General features: G+C 32.7%; 1 protein-coding gene across 1 annotated transcript; it reads left to right on the forward strand.

Annotated features, from left to right (window-relative positions):
* LOC137398252 (general transcription factor II-I repeat domain-containing protein 2A-like) lies at window positions 1-24,473 on the forward strand. Its single transcript, XM_068084360.1, has 5 exons — window positions 1-37; window positions 8,177-8,313; window positions 22,353-22,445; window positions 23,381-23,929; window positions 24,102-24,473. The coding sequence occupies exons 1-5, from the start codon at window positions 1-3 to the stop codon at window positions 24,471-24,473; spliced, it is 1,188 nt and encodes a 395-aa protein (XP_067940461.1).
* Window positions 24,474-25,539: the final 1,066 nt, after the last annotated feature.

The following is a 25,539-nucleotide window of genomic DNA, read 5'->3' on the forward strand; positions in this document are numbered from 1 at the left end:
ATGTGGCTTGCCCAAATACCAACAGCGATCAACTCAGGTGAGTTGCAGAAAAGTGCGCTATTGCGAACAGCTAAGATTGCGAGTGCTCAAACTCTCATGTCTTTGGTGGGAGACCCGAGTGAGAGCAGAAATTACCACCTATGCTTGTTAACTGAAGTGAGGAAACAGTTATATATGCATATATTTGTTTATATATATATAAATATATATATATGTATATATATATATATATATACATGTATATATATATAGATGTTGGAAGTTAAATTCTGCAGCAATGATAAACACCTCTGCTGAAGGGTTTACACAAGTTACAGAACACCTCATTTGTGGATGAGCACTTTTGCTATGTTAGCATTTATGAATATCTATACTAATGACATCATATAGACTAGAGGCTAGACCGTACTCATTTTGATCACTATTTGTGTTTGAACATCAGTTAGTGATTGATGTTTGAACATAAACCAAAAGCTGATGTTCAAACATACACATACATATATCTCAAGTTAGCCACAGTAAATAAATAAACTTGTTATATCTTTTTAATTCCTTTTTAATATATATATATTAAAAAGGAACTGCTAATAGCATGATATGGTTATCAACTATTTCTACGATGTTCCATTAGGAGTTTTAAAGAAAAAAAATCGTGAATTCTGGGAGTTGAAAAATAAATTTGTTACAAACGGAAAAAATGAATAAACTAATTGCTAATGATTTATTTGAGTTGTTAGTACTACTGATTTGTGGACAATTTTCTACTAATCACTCGCTACTGTTGGTTCATAAAGATCAAGACTGTCAAATAGTGGCAGTCAAATAGAAGGGTATTCAAATAGAAGTGGTGTTGAAATAAAAGTGGCATTTAATTAAAGGGTGTTGTTCTATTTTTCAAGCCTTTTCAATAGTATATAGTATATATAATATATTATATGTTATTGTAATAACATATATATGTATAATGTTCTGTATCATAATGGATATATTCATAAATATATATATAAATATTTATGTATATATATTTATAATTTTATATATTTATATAGATTGATTTATAAATATATATATACATATATATATAAATATATATATATATATATATATATTTATATATATATATATATATATATAGCCTATATATATATATAGATATATATATATAGCCTATATATATAGATATATAGAACCGGTGTCATTATGAACTAGTATAATTATTAACAAGTTCTAATAACTTAAATTCAATCAGAAAATAACCACCCTAAAAGGCTTTTCAAGAGAAGATAAACTCATATCATGGAGTGAGAATTATGAGACTGCCATTCAAAAGTTCAACTAAAATTTTTAATTTGTTGAATAAATGAACTTATTTGAAATTGATAAGGCAGAGCAAGCTACTCATTTGAACAAGAAACAATAAATTATAAAAAAAGCGTTGCTATAAAACCTTGTTATAGATAAAAACTTTGTTTTGACCAGAGTGAAACTACTAAACTTCATTCAATCTTTCTGGTAAAATATATCGCTTTGCTTCTAGCATGGATGGCCAAAATCTTCAGTATTTGGGACAATTGTTAAAATTGTTAGAACATTGCAAAGAACCATATAATAATGTAGCAGACAAGTGAAATACATTTTGAAATAGGCCACTGTGTATATATTTTACATCTGTCCACTTTTAAAGTCTTTAGTAGTTCGCTACACACTACAAGCCACACTTGTCTGCCACATGAAATCATGCCAATAAACATCCACAACGTTGTGCTTTGACTAAACTTTTTATCAACAAGAATTTTAAGTCTCAGCAAAATAACTCACGAGTCAAGAAGTACTAAGAACAGCTCTATGCCAATAATAAAACTATTTAAAGTTTAAGAGGTTCATCATTTGTTATAAGCTTTTTGTATTATTTAAAAACCCTTCAATGAATTTTTAGCAAAGGAGCTAATAACTGGCAACTGATGAAAAAATAAGCTGAAAGTATACAATTTAACAGCACTAACTCTCCATATTGCTGAATTAACCCTTTCTCTACCTTAAACGCTTTTATGCGCCTCCTATGATCGACTGCTGCAGACACATTTTTGTGACTTTCCCAGCAATCATGTAGTAACTTAAGTTTATTATTCATTGACAGCATAAGCCACAATCTTTAGGAGTTTCATGGTATTTACAGTGTTGTTCAAAAATTTCCACATAAAATTAGCCTAAAATATTGAGGCAATTTTACAATTTTGTTTGACACTTTCTAACATAAAAACAAACATGTTTTTCTTTCTGACGTTCAAACTAGTTAGTGTTATTATAACTTTTAAAAGTACCTCCCAATTTAGAAAACAGATAATTACTTATGTTGATGACATTAGAGCCGATCCAGATTTATATTTAGGTGATTACACAAATAATTAATGTAGCAGCACTAACTCTGATGGCGGTGAAAGTAATGGTTTAGTAAGATTAAAGAACATTGTAGAAGATCATTTTAGCTTTCTAGCGATTGTAGCTTCGCATCGTTTTAGCAATGCACAAAGTATAGAAACATTGAGTTTCTTGTGTAAAGCTTTTAGCATAAATGCATTTTAGCTAAAGTGATGAGTCCAAACATTTTGTAACTGTCAAGAACCTCTTGTTTTAATTTACTAGAAATAAAATAGATATGATAATGTGGCTTTAAGCTTGCATCAACCACCTAATAAACAAAGCTTGACTTATGCAAATGGACATTTATTCAAGCAAAAATAATCATGTTTGAGTTCAGAAAGACCAATTTGGTGTTATCCTTTAATGAATCAGGAGTTGAACAAAACAAGCCAAAAACATTCAACAAATTAAAACCTAATGTCTTTGAAATCAATTATGGCAAATTCCTGAAGCTCATGATTTGAAGGTTGGTAATTGTTATAAAAACTTCTCAAATTGAAGAGATTTACATCACAAATTGCTCTGAAGTTTAGCAAATTGAAGCCTGATATTTATATAGGTTTTAATTATCAGTGACAGGAATACTAGATTGTTACAAATATATTGAAAGATCAGTGCTGGCGCCAACTGTTGACGATGAATGCAAAAGTTGAATGTAGTTTAAAGACAATGAGGAATCCTTCCACATTGCATGGAATATGTGAAAACCGGCTGAAGTTGACCATTAAGCCTGTGCTGCTATTTAGAAACAAATATATTCAAATTTGTTATTTGCAGCTGTCCTTATCGGTTTGGCCATGTATTCACCACTAACAAAGCTTTATTCAAAAAAAGGTCTAAGCCTCATACACTAATGTTTCGGACATCAAATTTTTACCTCGGTTTTGACATAATCATGACACCCACGCTCAATCCAAGCATTAGGTGACATTTTACACATGTTTGTATCACAATATTTCTAGTAAATATAATACCATCTACTATCAATACCTTTCAGATTACACAGCTACATTGTTTCACCACTAATCGGCTAAATTAATGCTACGTATAATTGCAGTTAATCGTAACCAAAAATTATATAAAGCAAAGTGGATGACTGACATGATTCTAAAAACATCCGTTGACAAGGTATAACAAGCTATTTGTAAGAAGTCTTTTTGAATCACAGAGATTTTATCATTGACCTCTGTTTACAGAGTTTACCTATATAATTGTTAGGTTGTAGTCAGAATCCCCTGGAGTCCAAAGCTACCCTTTCTATTACTAGATGTGTTGTATGGTGTCTGTATTAAATAATGATAGTAGTAGGTCACTCATCAATAATTATTTCAGTTTATTATATCATTTTAGAACAGCATTCATACCCATGCATCATATTTGGACTTTAATCGGCCAAATTTACTCTTGCAAAGATTCTATGTCTTTAAACCACTATTATAGGAATAGTGGTTAAGAGACATATACCACTATTAAATGGTGCTACTAAATGCAGTCAGTCATCAAAGTAACTAGTGTGTGTTATTTCTGAAGCTAACTGAATAATAACTTTGAAACCACATCTAGGTCAAAAGCGCTAGTGTATTCCAATTCATTAACAACTTTTAATGTCTACTCTTAATATTGTTTTGCTGATTTTCAATGGGAAATATTTGTGAAAGCAATAAAAGAAAAGTAAAAAAATAAATAAAAAGTTTGGTTTAAAATGAAATGCCAAAACCATTTAAAACAATAAAATAATTCTAAATAAAAATAATTAGGAAAAGTAATGATAATGTGTTTCAAATTCCTCTGTAAAATTGTCCATGATAAAATATTTGGAGAAAGTACAGTATGTTTAAACATGCATTTTTGGCTTAACCTGTATCGTGGCTTGCGGGGAGATTATCATACATCTAAAATTATTCGCTCCATTTATACATCTTGTTTTTACTGTGCTTATTATATAGGCATCCAGGATACTTTATATTTAGGTATTTATATCTAGCTCACAAAGATCTGGCTTATTTGTATTTTTGGTATTTGCTGGGAATATTTTTGTGAAGATATTAACCTGCAATGTGGTTTGCTGAGCTTTTATTTTACAGAAGCATTTAGTAGTTAAACTTTGAATAGCGTATATTTCACTACCCTTATTATATAATAAGTATGCTGGATGCCTATAATAGGCATCCAGCATACGTTATATTTTATGTCTAGCTCACATTAATCTGAATATTTGTGAACGCAATAAAAAAACAAAAGTAAAGTAGTTTGGTTTATAATGAAATACCAAAACAATTTAAAGCAATATAATAATTCTAAATAAAAAAATTTAAGAGAAGTAATGATAATGTGTTTCAAACTCGTGTATGAAATTGTCCATGATAAAATATTCGTTGGGAAGTATGTTTAAACATGCACTTTTGGCTTAAGCTGTAATGTGGCTTGCAGGGGGATTAACTTACATCTAAAATTAATAGCTCCATTTATACATCTTGTTTTTAATGCGCTTATTATAGGCATCCAGGACACTTTATATTTAGGTTTGGCTCAAATAGATCTGGCTTATTTGTATTTTTTGTATTTGTATGTAAATATTTTTTGAAGGTACATATTAACCTGCAATGTGGTTTGCTGAGCTTCTATTTTACATAAGCATTTAGTGGTTACATTTTGAATAGCGTATATTTCACTAGGCCTATTATATAACAAGTAAGCTCAATGCCTATAATAGGCATTGAGCTTACTTTATATTTTATATCTATGTCTAGTTCACATTAATCTTGTTCATAACAAATCTTTAATATATTATGTATTATAATTTGTCCAGACTAAAGTGATGGATCTATTACTTCTACCGCAATCAAAATTGAGCATAGAAAATTCGAAAAAGAAAAAACAATAGTAAAAAGGATACAATTAATTTGGCAGTTACACACTTTTTTCACATCTTTGATGGAAAAGCTAATTCTACACTTTTGCACAACCATTCTCAGAGAATTAACCATGTTTAGACAGAATGAGTGGCAATAATCAGTAAATATGAGCAATAATAAATATTTTAATGTTCTCAATCATAATGCTACACAATCAAACTGATACAACTATTTGTACAAAGTTGCATCTGTATCTAATAAAATTAGTAAATAAATAATAGTGATTAAGAATGCATCAAGCTTTGCTAAGTGCACGACAAAAGAATATGTATGAAAAAATATCAAAAATCTGTTTATCATTGTACAAGATACATTATACGTTTCCGTTCTTTCCTTCTCCTATCTACTTGTATCCTACTTGTAAACTTGGATTTGTCTTTTCTTTGCTGCTTGTTACAATTTAGCATACTCATGTGCATTAATTTTCGACTTAGTATCATGTATTGATTCATTTTTGCTTTTTGATAGCTTTTGTTTGACCTTCTTTGAACAAAAACTAGTTTACTGCTAATAGAAATTAAGTTCAATTCATTATTTTTAGTATAAGTGAGAGCAGCAGTTACCATTTTTTGAGAGTTATTATTTTCACAATTTACTTTCAACAGTAGTAACATAAAATAGTGCTAATGTAAATCAATACTTACTGATGTTGTATTTGGGTACTGCTTGAGCTTTGTGGTTTGTCTACAATTCACATAAAACTTCTAAAATTATAAAACATTTCAATGCAGTTTTGCATGCCTGCTTCATCTACAATCAAATAACTTCAACAAGTTTCAAAAGTAACCATGTCATACAGACTGTACACTGACATTTTTCAAACAATTGATAGATTGATTGATTGACTAGCTTGTTGAAGCTATCCATGTGATTGAGTTGGCTTACAAAGTGGAGCAGTAAAGTAGAGAAACAGATATGAATTGAATTTCTATAAAGATGAAAACTAGAGGAGCCAACAGTTAGAAAGTAGTTGCTGTTCTTATTCACATATAATTACCTAAAAAATTCTGATCATATTATATGCTGCCCATCAGATGATACTGATTTTGCAAATAAAGACATTTCAACTTGAGCTTCAAGTTTGAAAAGGACCCTTAACACTAATAATTAATGCTGCTTTTAATCTGAATATTGTGACCAATCTTATATTTTGATCAGTTAGTAAGATTGTTGCCTTTTTGCCATTTCCGTAATAGGTGTTTATCAGGCTTTTCATTAATGATTTTAGTATTGTTATAGTAATCAAATTTTGTTTGTACAATAAAAATCTCATAAATCGTTTTTAGTTAGGGCAGATAAGTCAAATATTTAGTTTCCCCAACTATAATAATGTTGGAAGAAGAATTTGATAATGCAACAAAATGAAATTAAAACAAGAGAACAGATCTTTAAAATCAGTAATTTTTGAGATTAAAACTGGTCTTTAGCGATAACCACATGGTAATGAAAATTTGGAAATTAGGTTTGGCCCTAAGTAATCATATTGATGTTTGCTCTATGCAACAATTTTATTCAAATCCCACGCTTGCAGGAAATATTATCGGAACTATTGACAACCATTAAATTAAACTATTACATGCAGAATGAGGAGGTGATATCCTGTTGTAACAGCATGGTTCCTGAACCTGCTGTTCTAAGGAGGCTTATCAATTTAACCCTTTTGCAGCCAACCATGTAAAAATTCGGGTATCTGCCGAGTGCCATCAATTTTACCGACAATTGCCGATATTGCTTCATGAAATGTAAACTGTATTTTTAAAATTTCAATCTTTATCTAGAACATTTTTGTTACATATTTTCTTTTGGCAACATTTTAACCAACAATGCTTTGCAAGAATTCATTGGATCTATACTTTGTGTGATGATAAAGCCAGGTGAAGCTATGCTCAATGCGAAGCTAAAACGATCCTTCACAACGTTCCTTATTCTTACAAAACTATTACTTTCACCACAGTCAGAGACAGTGCTAATGCTTTAATTATTTGTATAATCACATAAATCTGAAACTGAGTTGGCTATAATGTCATCAACAAATTTAATTACCTGTTTTCTGACTCATGCGCGGTGATTAATGAACTTACACAAAAATGTTCGTTTTAGATTAGAAATTATCAAACGAAAGTTTAAAATTGCTTCGTCATTTTAAGCTAGCTTTATAAACAAATACATGTATATGGACCACACTGTCAAGTTCATAAAAGTCTTAAAGGTTGCGAGTTGTGTTGTCAACAAATAATAAAATTAGGTAACTATGCAATTGATGGGAAAGTTGCAATAATGTGTCTATGGCAGTGGTCCCTAGAAAACGCAGAACTGCGTTTATAGCAGCAAAAGGGATAAGCCAGCAGGAGTTCACATTTTCTTATCAATTTTATATGGAAGCTCCTTGGCTAGCTTAGATGCTAAGCAGCTCTCTCAATTAAAGCTGTTATTGCTCCATTGAGGTCATTCAAATGAATTTAAGACCAATATTAGCCTAAAACATTTGTTACAATTTAATGTCATTTATGACTTGAAGACTAGCCCTGTCCAGAAATATAAGCATTTGAACTACACCAACTTTTGAAATGCTCAGATTCAAGCGGGTGATTTATTCATGTATAGCGAGCATATATAAAAGAGTCTGTAAATTCAATAAATCTACTCCATGTATTTCTTCTTTAACGGATCATCAGCACAACATTTTTATATAGGTAATAATAAATGTTTTCTATAATAAAACCCATGACCAGTGATATAGAAGATTCACGTCGTTAGGAGATTTACTTAATTACTAGGTGGCACATGCTGTGTGAACTAGTTTTATTGACAAAATATAACATTTTACCAATTTCTTTTAGGTCCATTGAAGAGGACTCAGAGCTTTTTGAGCCTTCAGGTGGTTAAAGATTGGGCCAGACAGCCTATAGTTAAAGCTGAAAAGCGTCAGCAGAAATATGCCGCAGAAGAAAAATGGAGAATAAAAGTTAATCTATCTGTAATTTTGCGTTTCTTATATGGATATATATATATCCATATATATATATATCCATATAAATCGGATATATATATATACATATATATATATATATAAATATATATACATATATATATACATGTATATATATAGCGATAGCAGACTGTATTAACTAGTGCTCCTCTTTATTCTAAGCTGTTCAAGTTGCTAAAGAAGAAGTGTTATACTTGAACAAATTTATTATAGTACCTTAGTATATCTCACAATGCTAACTAAATCCCGACTCTCTCTCAAATAAAAAATCAACTGTTTATGTAAGGAAGCAGAGAAAAAGTCAATGTATGTTTGATAGCCGCGAGTAGTTAATTAATTACTAAGTACAGTTAAATTGCATATAACATACATATAATATGCATTCCTGTATTAAGTTTGGTATGTGATACAGGGATGCATATAATATCCATTGATAATGAACAGAAATGCAAACAAGCAAAGCAGGGTTTTTGCAAATAGCAAAAATATTTTTTATGTTAAATATGGTTAGCTGTAACAGGTTTTAGTTGCATCCGTCATTACGACTACAAGTTTTAACAATACTGTGATTTCTATAATGTCTATACATAAGGCAAGCTTACAGCTTAGCATTTGTCATTTAATGTTTATCTTATAGGTACATTCATAACACAAATTTGTCTTCCTCACGTGCTAAATATTGAAGATCACTGACAGAGTCAAGATAAAAGATTACTTTCTTTATATGATCCTTTTGAATTGTATTTTTAGGCATTCAGTATGTTGAATTTGGTTAACTTGGCAATATGCCATCATTTTTACCATTTCGAACTAATGTTCTCCCATTCTGGCCTCCAGTTTGTAGCTAAATTATTCAGTTGGCTGACCAATCATTTGCCTCTGACATCCTTGCACTGAGTAATCAATTCACTTTAACAAAGCTTTTTTGAAAACAACAATAGAAATACTAATCAATAAAATTCTACGAAGTATTGATTGATTCATTTACTCTTTTAAAATATTCATAGTGAGGAATTTTTTAATGCAACAAAACGAGGCATGTGCATCAATTATCAATAGAAACACAAACAAAAAGCTTTGAACTGAAGAAAGTGGCAGGGTAATGTTTATATTTCAAATGATTAGTTGGGACGGTTTGTTCATTTACAATGTTGTAATTAGGTTGCCCTTCATTTGCCATAATAAGCAAAGATTGTTCAGTTCAATCAAGTTTTGTTAGGTTGGTCTTTACTATTGATTAATTTTGCTTTTAATTTTAATTTGTTAACCACTGCTCAAAATGTGCCATGTCCAAAATATGTGTTCATCTGGTCCACCATGGAATATGCACACACTTACTAATTAACACATTTTACCCTTCACAATGAAATATCTCTTACTTCATGTTGGATTAGTGTAGCCTTTTCTTACTACAAAAAGTGTAGTTGACCATTGCCAAAATATAGCCCGTAATTTGATATACCACAATGGTATTAGCAAAAGTTGATATGAAATGTGTGCATGTGTGTGCGTGTACGTGTGCGTGTGCGTCTGCGTGTGCGAGTGTGAGTGTGAGTGCGTGTGCGTGTGCGTGTGTGTGTATGTGTGTGCTTGTGTGTGTGTGTATGTATGTGCGTATGTGCATGAAATTGTGTGTGGGTGTGTACATGTGTACAAGTTAAGGTGTGTGCGTGTGCGTGTGTGTGTATGTTTGGGTGAATGCGTGAACGGTGTTTATTGTGCTATAATGAAATAATGCATAAAATACAAGAAAAAGCAAACATAATATTGTCAATAAGAACAGCCAAGGCTGTCTAAAAGCAGTGAAGTATACTAAAATAATGCCACTCCCTCCAGGTGGTAATAGGTCTGAAATGACTGTATTTTTACGCCCATACAACCTTTGTGTATGATCAAGTGTAACGTGTTGTAACATTAGTGGGCTTTGTATAAAGCATTTTTGATGGTGAATAGTTAATTATTATTAGCTAGTTTATTGGCTCTGTGTTGTAAAGAAACAAAAAACGATCAATTGAAAATATGTTTACAGTCAAATGCTGAGCTGAGTTTTGCTTTGCAACCTCATTATCTTTCAATGCAATATCTATGTAATATGCTAGACCCATTACAGCTACTGAATCTTTACAAATTGTAAATCATTAGACTCGCTGTGATTTTCTATTGAGTTGTAGTACTAGTGACAATCATTAATTAGGTTTTGAGAATAAAACTCTGCGACCTATAGTACTGGTGATAATTTTTCTGGCGCGAAACATGCTCAAATTATTATTCTGCTAGTAGCTTAAGAGGTCAAAGAAATGACCAAACTCATTCTGCCACGATTATAGAGCCTTTTTTACTGACACCAACTGATATAAAATTCATGCTGTTTAAATCAGTTTCAAAATGCGTTTTTCATGGACGTTGTGAAAAGATTATAACATCCTATTTTCACTTTTGTCAAACATTACATTTTATTAATTATTTAGATGTTTCAGCAAAAATAAATAATAACAAAGGTAAAAAAGCAATTGTGGGCTGTTATTTGACAGAATTTACAAAAGTTACAGAAACTTTTACTTGAGGATGAGATATCTAGCTATGTTTATTTTAAAAAATCAATGCTAGTAATATCAGGTTGACCACAGCTTGACTGTACGTGTTTTTGCCACTGCCAGAACAATTAAAATACCATGCTACTGAAATGACTACAAAAACTATGTTTGTACAACTCTGCTGGAACAGGTTGTCATTTGTCTTGCACCTGAGTGGTCTTGACATGCAAACAAGCAAGATTGGTACTGCTTTTTGTTGGTTACCCGGCATCACTTCCAATCAAGTAGCGAAAATATCGAATAAAGTACTGACACTTATATTTTAGCTGAAATTATGCAAAGGAGTAATGAAAGCATCCCTGTATCATTAAAATCACTATCTATATTCAATAGTAGCTCAAGAGTTAGGAATTTAAAAAAAAACTGTTTCATGATAAGAACATGAATCTTTGCAATTTAATAGTTGGACAAGCCTAGTCAGATAGTTTAGAATATTTTTTGTCAATTCCTTATTTTTTTACCAGTAACAAAATGGATAACCGGTTACTAGTAAAAACATTACAAATTCAGGTATAAACACTGACAGTACTCACTCAGTATTCCTGACTCAATGAGACATAAATGAAAGTGATTGATATCTTGCACCATAGGTAGAAATGTGCTCAGCAGGGGAAAGTAAAATATTTTTTGTTCCATAAATTTCTGACCTACAACAAAATGAAACAAAAAAGCTGAACTGTAACCTTGTTGATTCACTTTGTAGAAGTTGGCAAGCAATCTTTACAATAAACAAACATTGCTGAGAAAAATGGCAAGTGTTATACTGAGTTGGTTCTTACAGGTTAGTCATACACAGGATCGCAATAAACACCGCTGCACAAATACTGATCAATACTATTCTATAGAATATTGATTGCCTCGTTAAGTCATTCAATATATTCATAATGATTTTGCTATGCATTGAAGTGATGTATATTCATTGACATCAACAACAATGTGAATAAGCTGAGCTAGGCTTGCGCAAAAAGCTAGATGGTATTTTATGTTAAATATGGTTAGCTGTAACAGTTTTAGTTGCTTCAATTATTACAACTAGTACTACTACTACACGTATTGTTTGATTTCGATCATAGGTCTTGAATGAGACATTTATCAATGAAACAAATGACATGGCAGTAATTTGCTCTACGATTTGTAATGAAACTCTTCAAAATTTGTGGTAAATTAGTATAATATCTAGTTTCCTCAACTATAGCAAAATTATGAAGAAGTGTTTTGCTAAAAATGACCACATCCCTTGCTTTGACACAAAACAAAACATCATTTACAATCAACAAATTACGAAGTTCAATGGATCATTGTAAGGTGATTCTATATTTTAAGGTCTATCAAACCACTATCTAACGAATGCATCAACTTTATTCTAACATTTACTATTTTAAGCAATTTTATTGGCTCAACTTTATCATTAATAAACCAGAAATACCATAAATAAAACTAAATAGGTTCACCAGATTTTAAATCTTGAGTAAAAGCAAAGTGTTTTGGTTTGAGACAATTTTTACAACTGAATTGTTTATGAAGCTATGTTAGAGAAGCTAATTCTAAATGTCTGTAAAAGCTATTTAAAAGCTTATGAGCTATTATTAACATATGGGATCCAACAAAGCAGCTATTATTTTGTGAGAGGTTTCACCATTTATGTCTATAACTAGGAACACGAAAATGTATTACATAATAGCAGTACTTGAAGATGTTGCCCAATAGAGCAGTTAGAGCTGAGTACCCAGTTTACACTTTGAACAATACTTTTTCACCAAATATGAAACAGTTTGATGCAGCTGGGCATGCTGAAACTCTGAGATACATGTGTCACAATTATGTATTGGGCAAGCGGTACTTACAAAGTGTATTCAAGATCGTATCAAAGAGGCATTGAGCTGGGCAGCGGTACAGTATGTGCTGTGCCCCTATCGATGAAAATCTTCAGTGCCTTGCTGGTATGTTGCCGTATTTTTATAGCCAGTTTTGCCAAATCAACTATTTAAAGCTAGACTTAGCTCACACATGTCAAGCAAGGGCAAAAAAACATTTTCTATGATTGTTGGAGTGATGTTGATGCAATATTAAACCAACCCTCGCAAGCAGTGGCGGCAGTCCGCCAGCTCGGCAATAGTGATCTTTCCGAAATGCTTTGTGCATCAAGCAACTGTCAGCTTCTCTTCAACATTTACTAGTATCTCAGCAGTCTAGAGTTAAGTTTAAAGATTGACAGCTGTCCTGATACAGCCCAGATAATAAGTATATATTTAATTATTCCTAGATATCTAAAAGTAGTCAACTGAGGCAGTAGTTTTAGCAACTGTCTAACAAACAAAAAATTGAATCTTATTTTCAAACGTCGAAACATTGCTATAGACAGACACAGCTCTTATTATAGTGAAAAATACACTAACAATAGTCAGAACACCCTTAACAATAACTCGTAGATACACATAAAAATTGACAAAACAGAAGGTAAACACTGAGCTGAGACTTTAAAACCAAGTGGAATTAGTATGCATTCATGGAAGTAGCTGAAAAATGGTTGTAAATAAAGTATTATTAGTATTCTTTTACTTAAAATATACGGAAATTTGGTCGATCTTTGCTAAAAGAGGAAATATATTTTACCTGGAAGATTTGAACAACTCAGCTTCTTTCATGTAATGTTCATGATAATGCAGCATTTCTAAAGCAAACTGGTCTTCTCTGCCTGTTAAACATTTATCGAAGATGACTGACAGACTTGTAGTACAGTATTGGTTTATTTATGTGCTTATATTGCAATGTACTTTTTAGCTTTTCAGTATGTTTAATTTGGTTTATATTGGCTATACACCCCTCTTTTTAACAAATATTTTCTCTGTATGGCTTTGAGATTGTAGCTATTATTCACTTGGTCATCCATTCATTTACCTTTGACAAGCCATCTCTGAGTAATCGATTCATTTTAACAAAGCTTCAGTAAAAACCGCAGCAGTGAGACTGGTCAATAAAACTTTCAAGAATATTGATTGAGTCAGTACCGTCTTTGAATTTTACGTAATGATCATGCTATCTATATGCAATAAAGTGACGTGCATGCATTGATTATAAATAGCAATACAAGTAAGACGATTTGATGCTAAGAAAGTAACAGGTTAGTGTTATTCTTTCACGTGATTAGCTGAGTAAGTTTGGATATATTCATGTAAAATGTTGTAGTTGGATTGCACTGTATTTGCTAAGCTAAACAAATGGTTCTCAGTATAATTTAGTTTTAGTAGCTATGCCTTATCGATGAATGATCTTACTCCAAATTATACTTTGGTTACTGACCGTGAATATGGCCTTAAAATTACAACTGCTGCAATTGTTCTGCTTCCAAGAAAAAATTGTTAGGTCCATCATCAATAATTCAACTTGTTGTTGAATAATATTCTTCAACCTTCATGAAAAATTACTTAGATTCACTATTCCATTTCTTTTCCAATTGCATTGTTGAATGCCACCCACTTTATTGAAAGTTTACCAATATTAAAGATCATTTGAGTTATTAAAACGTCTATCATTCACTCATTTAGTTTAACATACATGTACATCACACTTACTTTAATTGTTAAGTACAAGCACTTTCCTAAGTTAGGAGCATAGTTTCTTTCTCAGTATGCCATTCAGTGCTGATATTTCTCGTACTCAATCTAAATTAAAAGTGATAAGAAATTGCATATTACAAACTAAATAGACAAAAAAGTTCAAATAGAAAATGAATGTAAAATACCGTTTTACTAACAAAAAACCCTGACTTAATGTGACATGTTTGAAACAATTGTCAGAGTTACCAAAAATGGAAAATTTGTTATTGTTAGTTTTTAGAGCAAGGCTTTATACCAACCGTAAAGTGAAATGATAAAGTAAGCTAATCAACCAATAATGGGTTATGTGTTGTGCTGCAATAAGTGAGTGGTAATTGCATATTTTGCAGTTATTAAACATACAATGTGGGAAAAAACTCTGCATAAGTCAACTTAGGTATTCGTTGGTATGTATACCAACCAATGTTATCACCCGAACTACCAATTAAAATCATCATGACAAAAGCTGGCGCTTGGTGGTAATAAGTGTACTGCATCTTTGGAACGACAATAAAACAGGGCTCTTAAGGTCTGTGCTTGTTTGCAGTGCTTTTGAAACGTTATTTAGTTTCATTGCCTTTTTCATTATTAAACAATCAGTTTTCTTTTCAACTTTGATGAAACAAACCAATCGTCAAGCAAAAGTTGTTTCAGTGACTAAACATAAAACTGTGATTGAAAATAACCATCAATGCAAAACTCTAGTAGACAATACATGTACATGTACCTTAGTACTCAAGACATTAATATAAAACTAAAATGAAAACTGAAACTTACCATGTGTACAGACAGAAGAGCAGACCATAGCAGATTCATCATGTGTTGCTGTACTACGAATAAGCATAAGAAGCACAGTTAGCATCTATTATATAGACATTAATGCTTTAGTAGTTCACCCATTATACTAGGAAAAGAATGGGAAAGCGCTTGTTACAATAATGGAAGACAAAGGATAGTCGACATACTTCAGTCAAACATATTCTTGAAATGATGCGTGTTGGCAAACGCCGAAGCCTTCGCACCGAAAGTAGTTAATCAATTACAGGCACTGCCCGGATCGATCCACCGGAGAAGGCATTAATAGCTTGCAAAAAATTTCAACTGCTAGGGAACCAGGCCCAATGAGAAACCACTTGTTCAAATAGTGCAATAAAGACAATATCAAAGTATTTAGGTTTGTAATATTAATAGAATAATTTGCACAGAGGTCTATGTTTTGAAACCCAAACAAAGGCGATGTACATTTCAGTGAACTAGAACAAAGGCTGTACATTGTACAGGAAGTCTAACCTAAAAAAGGAATACTTTAGTCAAAACAATAAAACTAAGGTTGTATATATTTTTTAATTAAGAAGGGTATATCAATATTATGTTTGGCAAAGTACAGGAAAAATACTTTGGTTTTTACGTTAACTATCAAAGATCTGTTTGAAGTTTGACACCGAATGAAGCCAAACCTGAGAAAATATTTTTGTTGACAAATCAGATATTTCTTTTTTAAAATGGCTACAGTTTTTTATTTTATTTGTAAGTTTGTAAATAAAACAGGATTTGAAAAAATGTCACATGTATTGTCCAGTGTAAACTAGATTAATTGTAAACTCTGCTAAATATTTTAATCACCTGGTTTTTTGATAGTTTTATTAAAATATCAAATTTAGGCATTACAGAGATTCAAATATAGAGTAAATTAAGTTTTGATGTGTTGGTTTATCTTTATTTTGGTCTTCTTGCTCTTGCATTGCTCTTACCCTGTTTAATAATACTTTAGATTTTAGGCTACCTAAAGTGAGACTTAACACATTCCAAGTTACTAGAGTTTAAAAAATTTTTTAATTTTTATTCAATTACCTTTAGAAAATAGCAGTTTTTAATTAAAGTAGCTTATAATTCAAGTTACTAACTCTCATGTATCAACCCTTCCATAATCAAACACCTGTCTGACAGATGTTTGGTCAGTTTTACTTGTATTATTTGAAACACTGCTTGATCAAAATGCAAATTCTTTTATTTCTCGATGCAGTTTGAATTTACACTTCTTGATCTTAAAAACATATACATGTATATTCTGCAGTTTTTTCCAAGAGGTTGTTTAAGCTTTGTAAAATGCTTGACATGACAAAACAATATTTGTTATCTATTGCAATACTAATATGTGTGTAGGTCACATTTATGTTTAGAATGACATAAATGCTTAATCTATCACCGAGTGCCAACCTTTTTTTTATATTTAATGCCAACCATATTTATATATATAATTTTTATAATTATTTATGTTTATTTTTTTATATTTATATAAAAATATATGCAAATATATTTTTATATAGATATTTGAAAAATAAATATATATTTATGTTTTTTTGCGCATATTCATATTTTTGCTAACCCAGCACATATGTCTGGCAAACTCCCAACATACCTAAAGAGTTATTAGCACAATTTTTACTTTTGATATGGCTGCGTGAAAGCTGCAGTAATTTGCATCACAATTGTGGTAGTTATAGAACTTAGTAGGCATATTAAAGCTGAGAGTTTTTCCATAAGCTTTTATTTTTATGTAGATAGCTTGCGAATATTTTACAGTTCAAGTATAAGTTTCTTGCCACTAATTGTTATTTTATTATAATAATGGATAAAATTTTAGAACATTCATTTGAGCCATAAATTTATGTGGCAACGTTGTTAGAAAGACAATTGCGCGTATTCACATGTTTGCTACAGTTTGCATAAACTATGAAAGCAGAGGTATGAGTTGCCATGCATTGCTAGAAGGTTTGTTTAAAATGCTTAAGATGCTTAACAAATGAGCAGTGCAAGATGGATACCTGACATGCCGTCTGATTATCTGCTCTCACTTGAATGCAGTCTGCAATAGAGTCATTAGTAAATAAATATTTGAAAACTACAACTTTTTTTGCAGATGAATTTTTTCTCACCTACCTTGTAAAATAGTTATAGCCTGAGTTTTGAATTTATGAGTTTTCTGAAGTGCTAAACTTTTATGCCAGTTATGAAGCTATGAATACATTCAACTTTATTGCATATGAGCTCATCATGCTAGCTGCAGTTTACAGCATGATTTTTCTGAGTGTGTGCAATAAGAAGCGCGTTACGAGCCTGTACGCACACAATTGGTAATGGATTAATGGACAGATAGAAGCAACAGCTACTACAAACAAAAAAACATTTATTGGGCTGCTAGATAGCCGACAAATGAAATAACTGAATTCTTTGATTATTTGGGTGCTTTAAAAAGGACATCACAGTTTCTTAACAACATGCCACCAGTATGTGAAAATACAGTATATTAGATAACAACAGTTTATCAAAAAATGTACAAAAACTGATGACACACAGAATAGACATTAAAGCATTCTAATGAAATTATAAAATAAGTTTGTGATTAAAATAATTGACTATGGTATAGCTCATAACAGGGCACGCAAATAAAAACTCTACATACTCTGCATTTATATCTACGTTCAGTTTGATGGCCAATTTTCTGATTAGCTAGCCTAGGCAATGCGCGGCAATGCTTACAAGTTTTAAACTCAGCTGTCCTACATTTCTGCAGAAGTTGGTACAAAAGGTGAGGGAAAATTTTTGTGGCAAGGTCCAGTGAATTAAAATGGTTGGTAATGATTTTTCTGTAAAATTCCAGAGCCGTAACTTCACATAGATTCTATAAACTTTGCCTGCAAAGTACACAAAAATATAAAATTATTGAAGAAAATATTTTTATAAAATTTCATGGTTCTATGAGCAGCACTATAACAATGCAAATATTGATTAATTTGTGAAATATTATAAACAAATATTTATATATACACATATATATATAAATTTGTTTCTATATTTACGTATATATATTAATTTCACAGTTTGTGTCTCTGTATTTTGTAATTTTTACTATAGCTATCAAAATCTTTTAAGTGAAAGATCGCATCCTGCTAGATTTGAACTCATCAATATTGCAACCTTGGGTTTCAGACCATGTAATTTGCCACAAAGCTACGCTGTTCTTGCAGTTTTTTGCTCTAATCATACACCATATACCCTTTTCTCAATTCAAATGAGATAATAATTAAAGCTCTGTGAACTCTATTAACTCCATGAAGCATGATAGTTTTCTTCCTCACCATACCAGGGCTAAGTTTTTCTTCCACCTTCCACAAGCTCAAGCAAGATTTCATTTAAAATTCAAATTTGACGATTGTACCTTCATTCATTGTCATCCGTTATGGTATGAACGGGTTTGCAAACAGACAAGCAATAAATTTCAGTTAATAGTTTACTAAAATGCATGCTAAAACTTTCATCAGGTACGTTTTAGAAAGCTAAAGAGATTCAAGTTAGATTCATGGTTCATGAACCCCGTCTATCTCAAAAATGAGCGCTCTGCACTTAGTACAATGTCATATTATATTTTCTTGCAAGTCATAACGCCAAAACGGAGCTGCTTTCAAAGTATTTCAAATCATAGTGATTCGAAATTTTCAATGTTCAAATACTTGACGCAAATAATTTTTACTGTTTTGACACAAATGGTGATTTGATTTGAATAGTTTAGGAAGTAAATTAATTTGAATTTCCTGGCTGATTTCAAGATTTGATCTGAAAAATAAATCTAATCACACCACTCTCAATAGTGAATGTTTTTGTGAGTGTGTATATGTGTGTAGAAGAAATCAACTTGAGCAGCTCTGTTAAGTTGTGGCAAAGGCGTGTATGTAGTCGTGGCGCGGGCATTTAATACTTTGATGCCATTTATTCCCTTACTAAAAATTAGCTGTGACTATTTCACTCTAACCCCACAGTCACTAGTCGGAACAAAAAAAACCATGTGCTGGTCCCATGCCGTGATAGAATGAATAGAATCTTATAGTATATAGTACTATATTCTATACAATACTATTCCGTGCAGCGGGCAAATTCATTATTCACATCGATGACAATGTTTATGAATATAAATATGAATTATTTTATTATAATTGGGTAAAAGCTGGCTAACGAATTAAATTAAAATTTTATCTATTATATTATTAAAATAATATTAAATAATTTATTTAAGAATTATTATGGTTAATGATTTTATTAAGAATAGCATAACAACATTCTACACAAGTAAGTATAATGTAATAATTATATTGCATACATAGTTTTAACATTACCATTTATGTATACATTATTACTACATTATATTAAGAATAATATTATATACAATGTATAACAAAATAATATAAATAATCATAATATACACACAGTCACTTACTTACTAAGTGAAGTCTAATACTTAAAACGACATTTTTTAAAGAGCACACTTTACACTGGAAAAAGTGTACCTGCACATTATGTAGTGTATATGGGTATATTTTCAGTGCAAAAATTGTTCGAGGCTCTGGTTACAGACTCAGCCATAGTTACTGACAATGCCAACATAAATTCAGATGATCTAGATGTACCTAAATCTGTCTCAAGTCACTTCTGATAGTGATAGTAATTTTCTGTGTGTTATACATATACATTACACTCTCATCTCATGTGTGTTACCGCACAATAATTACATAAATTTATTATTCTTTTTTTAATCAAATCAACGCTCTCGGTCACAATCAAGGTCACCTATCTAAGCCTCAGGATATCATTCTCAAAAATCATTCTCGACAGTCATAAGAATTCCCAAAATGCCAAATAGAGAACAGAAGACGCTAAATGTAAAATATGTTCTGTTTGGGTTCTTGTGTCTATGTCTGTGATTTATTTTATTTAAATCCTAGTCATATAATGTAATTGTGAGTATCTGAAGATAATCTGACAAGTTTTTTGTTTTCTTTGATACTAAGATCTAGCTTGTCACCATGGCCTTTTGAATCAAATCATCTCCAATCAGTGTTCGTATTCCAGAAATTAAACTAGGAAACTTCAGGCATGCTGATTGGGAGATGTTAGATTGTGAAACCTTGGCTTAAGAAAAACTTATGCCCTGTAATGCTATGTTTTAGATAGAATAATCATGTTTCAAGAACTATTAAGTTGCAAAAACTTGAAGAGAGGCCACTTGCTTGCAATGTGATGGCGTTGTGAAGGGTGGGCACACCAGAACAGGAAACTGGTCTCTTTATGTTAATCGCTCTCATCACAGTAAATCGTAAGCTTACATTAGTTCAACACCTTAAATCATAATATTAAATAATAATAAATAGTTTGCTTTTATACTGTGGCTCTATAATTTTTACACCTTGGTTTATGAATAAAACCACTCCAGGTCATAGTCTTGCAGCTAACCACATGAAAGCACACGGTCCCCCCATAACTCTTTACCAGAATCTGCTACTCATGTTGAAAAAACTATCCAGAGCAGGAAGTTAAACTGGAAATTTTACAATACAAAATCACTCATTTTCATATACATGTATGGGACTCTAAACAGATAAGTGAATGTATTGTGTGAGCAATCGCAAGGTAATTAAAAACTTTATTTCAGGAAAGCAAAGTATTATGAACATTTAAAAGAGAAAACACATTTCATCTTCCACACATAAAAACCTAAACTCGCATCTTTCTTCGCCCTTGTTAATATGTAAAAGGCAAATGATTCAGAACAGCAAGGGATAAGGAAGGCCATTAAAGTGTTATTTATTGACTGTCTGCTGCCAGTATCCTTATTGAAGAGGTTTGTTTTCAAAAAATCGTTGATGTCTGGTGTGGTTCTAAATATTTACACAGAAGCAGGTTTGTTCATAATCACAAAAGCACTATTTGTGACCAGGTACTGGACAGTGTATTCACATGCAGCATTTCGAAAGAGACCTAATTCCTAAATACTTGCTTAAGACATGCATTTGCATAAACAGTATTTATGTCCTTTAGTCATGACACTCTTTGGAAAAAAATTCATTCACACACTAAGAAAAAATATAGAACCTGGTTTCGAATAGAACTATTGTCAATCTTTAGGATAATCAAGACCTGTCAACTTGTCTTGAAGAGACTCAGAACCAGCCCATCATCCATACATTTAGGGAAAATACCCTGTTGCAGAATTTTGTCAAAATCCTGAAGTCCTTTTGCCAGGCAACCAAAGTGATCTAAGGAATAAAGGTTTGTGCAGTTATTTGTGTTTTATAAGTTTAATAAATCAGTCTCTGGCTCTCATTGAGAATTACTCTTAAAAATACATTGACTCGTTAACTACTGGTCTTTCATATGAAGGTATTATATTGTCATTTTGTTATATTTTTGACCATCTATTCCTATAACTATAATCTCTAACCTTACAAGTTGTGACTCTCTCCTATGTACTACCATGCGTAATGCAACTACACAGACATTTACAGAGGGTGGCCATTGGTGCTTTACGCCCCTTAGCTACAACACTGAGTGACTCTTTGAAGAAGTGATTTGTCGAGGTGTTTTCACTAATAAGCCCATCACCTGTAGATAAAAGTGTAAGTGATAATGTATCATAGTAAACAGAAATTCAATATTTGGATTAATTAAAAATGATGATTCTTGAAAATTATTTTTTATGATTCGCTCTTTGCCTTAAATGCTATGATGATCATATATAGTTTGGTTATATTCATTCAGATCACTCTTAAGCGGTGGCTTTAATTTCACCACATGGTCACTGGGTACAAGCATTCCAGATGTTAACCATGCGGCTAAGCATATACTAGCACAAGGTGCCCCCAAAACACTTCACTTTAGACTCGGCTACTTAGGCTGAGAAGCTGCATATAGCAGAGAATTGAAAATTCAACTTCATGACTTATGACCTCTAGACGACTTAATCACCAACATTGGTATAATGTGTTCTCAAAGTTGTGTATTACAGGAACTCTTCGGCAACTTTGTATATTTGTTAGCGACTGTTCTTGTCAGAAACTGGGGCTCGGAGAGTGTTGAGCATAACTGCAAACCTGATGAAGTAGTTGCCATAAAAAAAATTGAGAGGAAATGTAGCCTGATCTACATTTAACATGTATACATGAATCCTACATGTAACATTTCTGTGCCCAAACTGTGATATGACACTCGCCACCAAAATGGTTCTAGCTCAGGCATGGGCAAACTACGGCACAGGGGACACATGCGGCTTGTTAAACTTTTTTGATCCGGCCCGTCGAACTTGAAGAAATTAAATAAATAAACTTTGTCAAACCAAAACTGTCACGAACAACTTTTATCGTATTTACTAGGTAAATCAAACACGCTGATTCTGATTTTACTCAAAGTAAATATTAGTCTACTACACCCATCTCTATTATTCTAAATCGGACTTGTAATTCTAAATGGGCGGAGCTTGTAATGCCGGTTGTGTTGTTTTCAAAACGGATATTGAAACGCTTTAAAAAAGCCTAAATGACTTTGAAGGTTAGTGGCCTAATCTTTATGGCCTAAAACTTGTTTCACCACCAAACTGCCATTGAGGAGTCAAGTACTAAGGCCAGTTTTATGCTTTTATTCAAACTAGCAAAGGCCAGCAAGCCTCTGTCTGAAAGCGAGTTTTTAAAAGAATGTATGGTGGAGACAGCAAGTGTCTTGTACCCAGAGAGCAAAGACAAATTTGAAAAAATCTGTTTATCGCACAGGAAAGTGACTCGCCGTGTGGAACTAATACATGAAGATATTACCAGCAACTTAAACAAAAAGGCGGAGTCATTCACGTTATATTAATTAGCAGTGAATGAAAGCAACGATGTCAAAGACACTGCTCAGCTCCTCATTTTTATCCGAGGGATTAATGACACTTTTGAAATGACGACGGAGTTTTTGAAAATGGAGACTCTGAAAGGACAAACACGAGGAGAAGACTAGTATAACCGGGTGTCTGCTGTCATCGAAAAAATGAGGCTCCCTTAGAGTAAACCTAACAACGTCACCACAGATGGATCTCCGAATTTAACGGGGAAAAACGTTGGCCTGCTGAGGATAATCCAGAATAGAGTCAAAGATGAAAATCCTGACCAGGATGTTATTTTTCTCCCCTGCATCATCCACCAGGAATCTCTATGTAAATCGGTATCACAGCTGAATCGTGTTGTGAGTCATGTCGTGAAACTCGTCAACTTGATTCGCGCAAAGCAACTTCAGCACCATCACTTCCTTAAGTTTTTGGAGGAAACTGATGCGGATCACCAGGACCTGCTTTATCACTCCCGAGTCTGCTGGTTATGTTTGGGCAAAGTGTTTCAACGAGTGTGGGAGCTCAAAGAGGAGATTGGTGCATTTTTGGAGTCACAGAGAAAGGCTGATGAATTTCTTGAGCTGAGCAACAAGAGCTGGCTGTGTGACTTTGCGTTTGCTGCGGACGTATTTTCACACATTAATGAGCTCAACATGAAACTACAGGAGAAGGATCAGTTTGTGCAGGACATGTACACAAACGTGAAAGCCTTCAAATCCAAGCTGGTTTTATTCTTCAGGCAAATTTTAAATAAGTCGTTCACACATTTTCCCACACTAGCCACGCTGAAAAAGGCCGGCGCAAAAGTGAAGAAATACTGCGAGTCACTAAATGCGCTGCACGGAGAACTCTGCCATCGGTTTCCTGATTTTGAAAAAAATTGGCAAGTCACTTCAGTTGGTGGCCTGTTCCCTGTCACAAGACCCCGATACAGCTCCAAAGGAGCTGCAGCTTGAACTGATCGACCTTCAGTCCGACCCAGTCTTAAAAGAGAAGTTCAACTCTTTGAAACTGAATGACTTTTATGCTTCACTCTATGAAGCCGCATTTCCAAATCTCCGGAGGACAGCGCAGAAGATGCTGGCGTTGTTCAGCTTGACCTACTTGTGTGAACAGTTGTTCAGCATCATGAACATCAACAAGGCTAGCAACAGTTCTCAATTAACGGACCAACACCTCAGATCCATCCTGAGAATTGCTACAACTAAACTCACTCCAGACTTTGATGCGCTGGCTAAAAAGGGGGACCAACAGCACTGTTCCCACTGAAAGTAAAATTTTCTCCTTTGTATTATGTGAAAGAATGATTTGGAAAATAATTAGTTCAGTAAGCTCCATATGTTACATGTCATTTCTGTTAAAGAGCGCGCATAAGTGGTGCGCAAATGATCACCCGTTCTCAAACAAACGATGTGCACCAGATCAAATTTAACGCGCTCCGCAGGGGCGCGTTATCAATGTTCCTTTATTGCGCTGATCGCTGTTGAATTTTGGCACTGGAGACACAAACTGAATAGAAGGATCAGGATAAGTACATCTGAATATCTTACTGTTTTTGAAATAAATACAGTCAGGAGGAGAGTGATGATGATATCCAGAAGGTAACAGAACTTGCAGTGCTTTAAAATAGAAATTGTTAGTAACAAAAAATTTATTTTTTATACATTTAATTTTCAGTGTTTTAAGACTCATTTCAATAAATAGCTAAATACTGTGGGGCTTTAAAGACAGATCTTTTGTTGTAATGCTTTAGTTCATTTTCATTTGAAATTGAAGCACATGTTTTTTCCATATCCCATGATATATATCTTTTTCTCCTGTGAGGTGGGGTTACCAAAACACTCCATCCATCTGCTCCTGGTTCAACCCCTCTGTCAAAATCTAGAACCCATTGTGGCTCACGAACCAAAAAATCTGCCCACCCCTGGTCTAGGGGTATGAATCTCACTAAGTGTGCGTGAGGTCCCGGGTTCAAATCCTGGTCAAGCCCAGTGCGTTTTTAAGAATGGTACTGAAACCGTATTGCAATAAATGTTTTTTTTTTGTTGTTGCTTAGAAGACGCCATTAAGAAATCAGATTTTGTTGACAGAATTTTTGGCTTGATGGCCTGCTGCTGAAACCAAAAAAATATTATGAAAACGGTCCGAAAATGCATCTTAATATGCTTTTTTTTGCAATGGAAGAACTACCAACAAGTCGAAATTGGTTTGCACACCACAGATATTGAAATAATTAGGGCTTGATGATCTAGGGAGGGCTGCTTTTAGGGGAGGAGGCGTTTGGCAGTTAGTGTTTATTAGCGGCCCCATTGGAAACTTGAATTGTTTTAGAAGG

This window comes from Watersipora subatra, chromosome 6, assembly GCF_963576615.1.
Source record: "Watersipora subatra chromosome 6, tzWatSuba1.1, whole genome shotgun sequence".
Classification (NCBI taxonomy): domain Eukaryota; kingdom Metazoa; phylum Bryozoa; class Gymnolaemata; order Cheilostomatida; family Watersiporidae; genus Watersipora; species Watersipora subatra.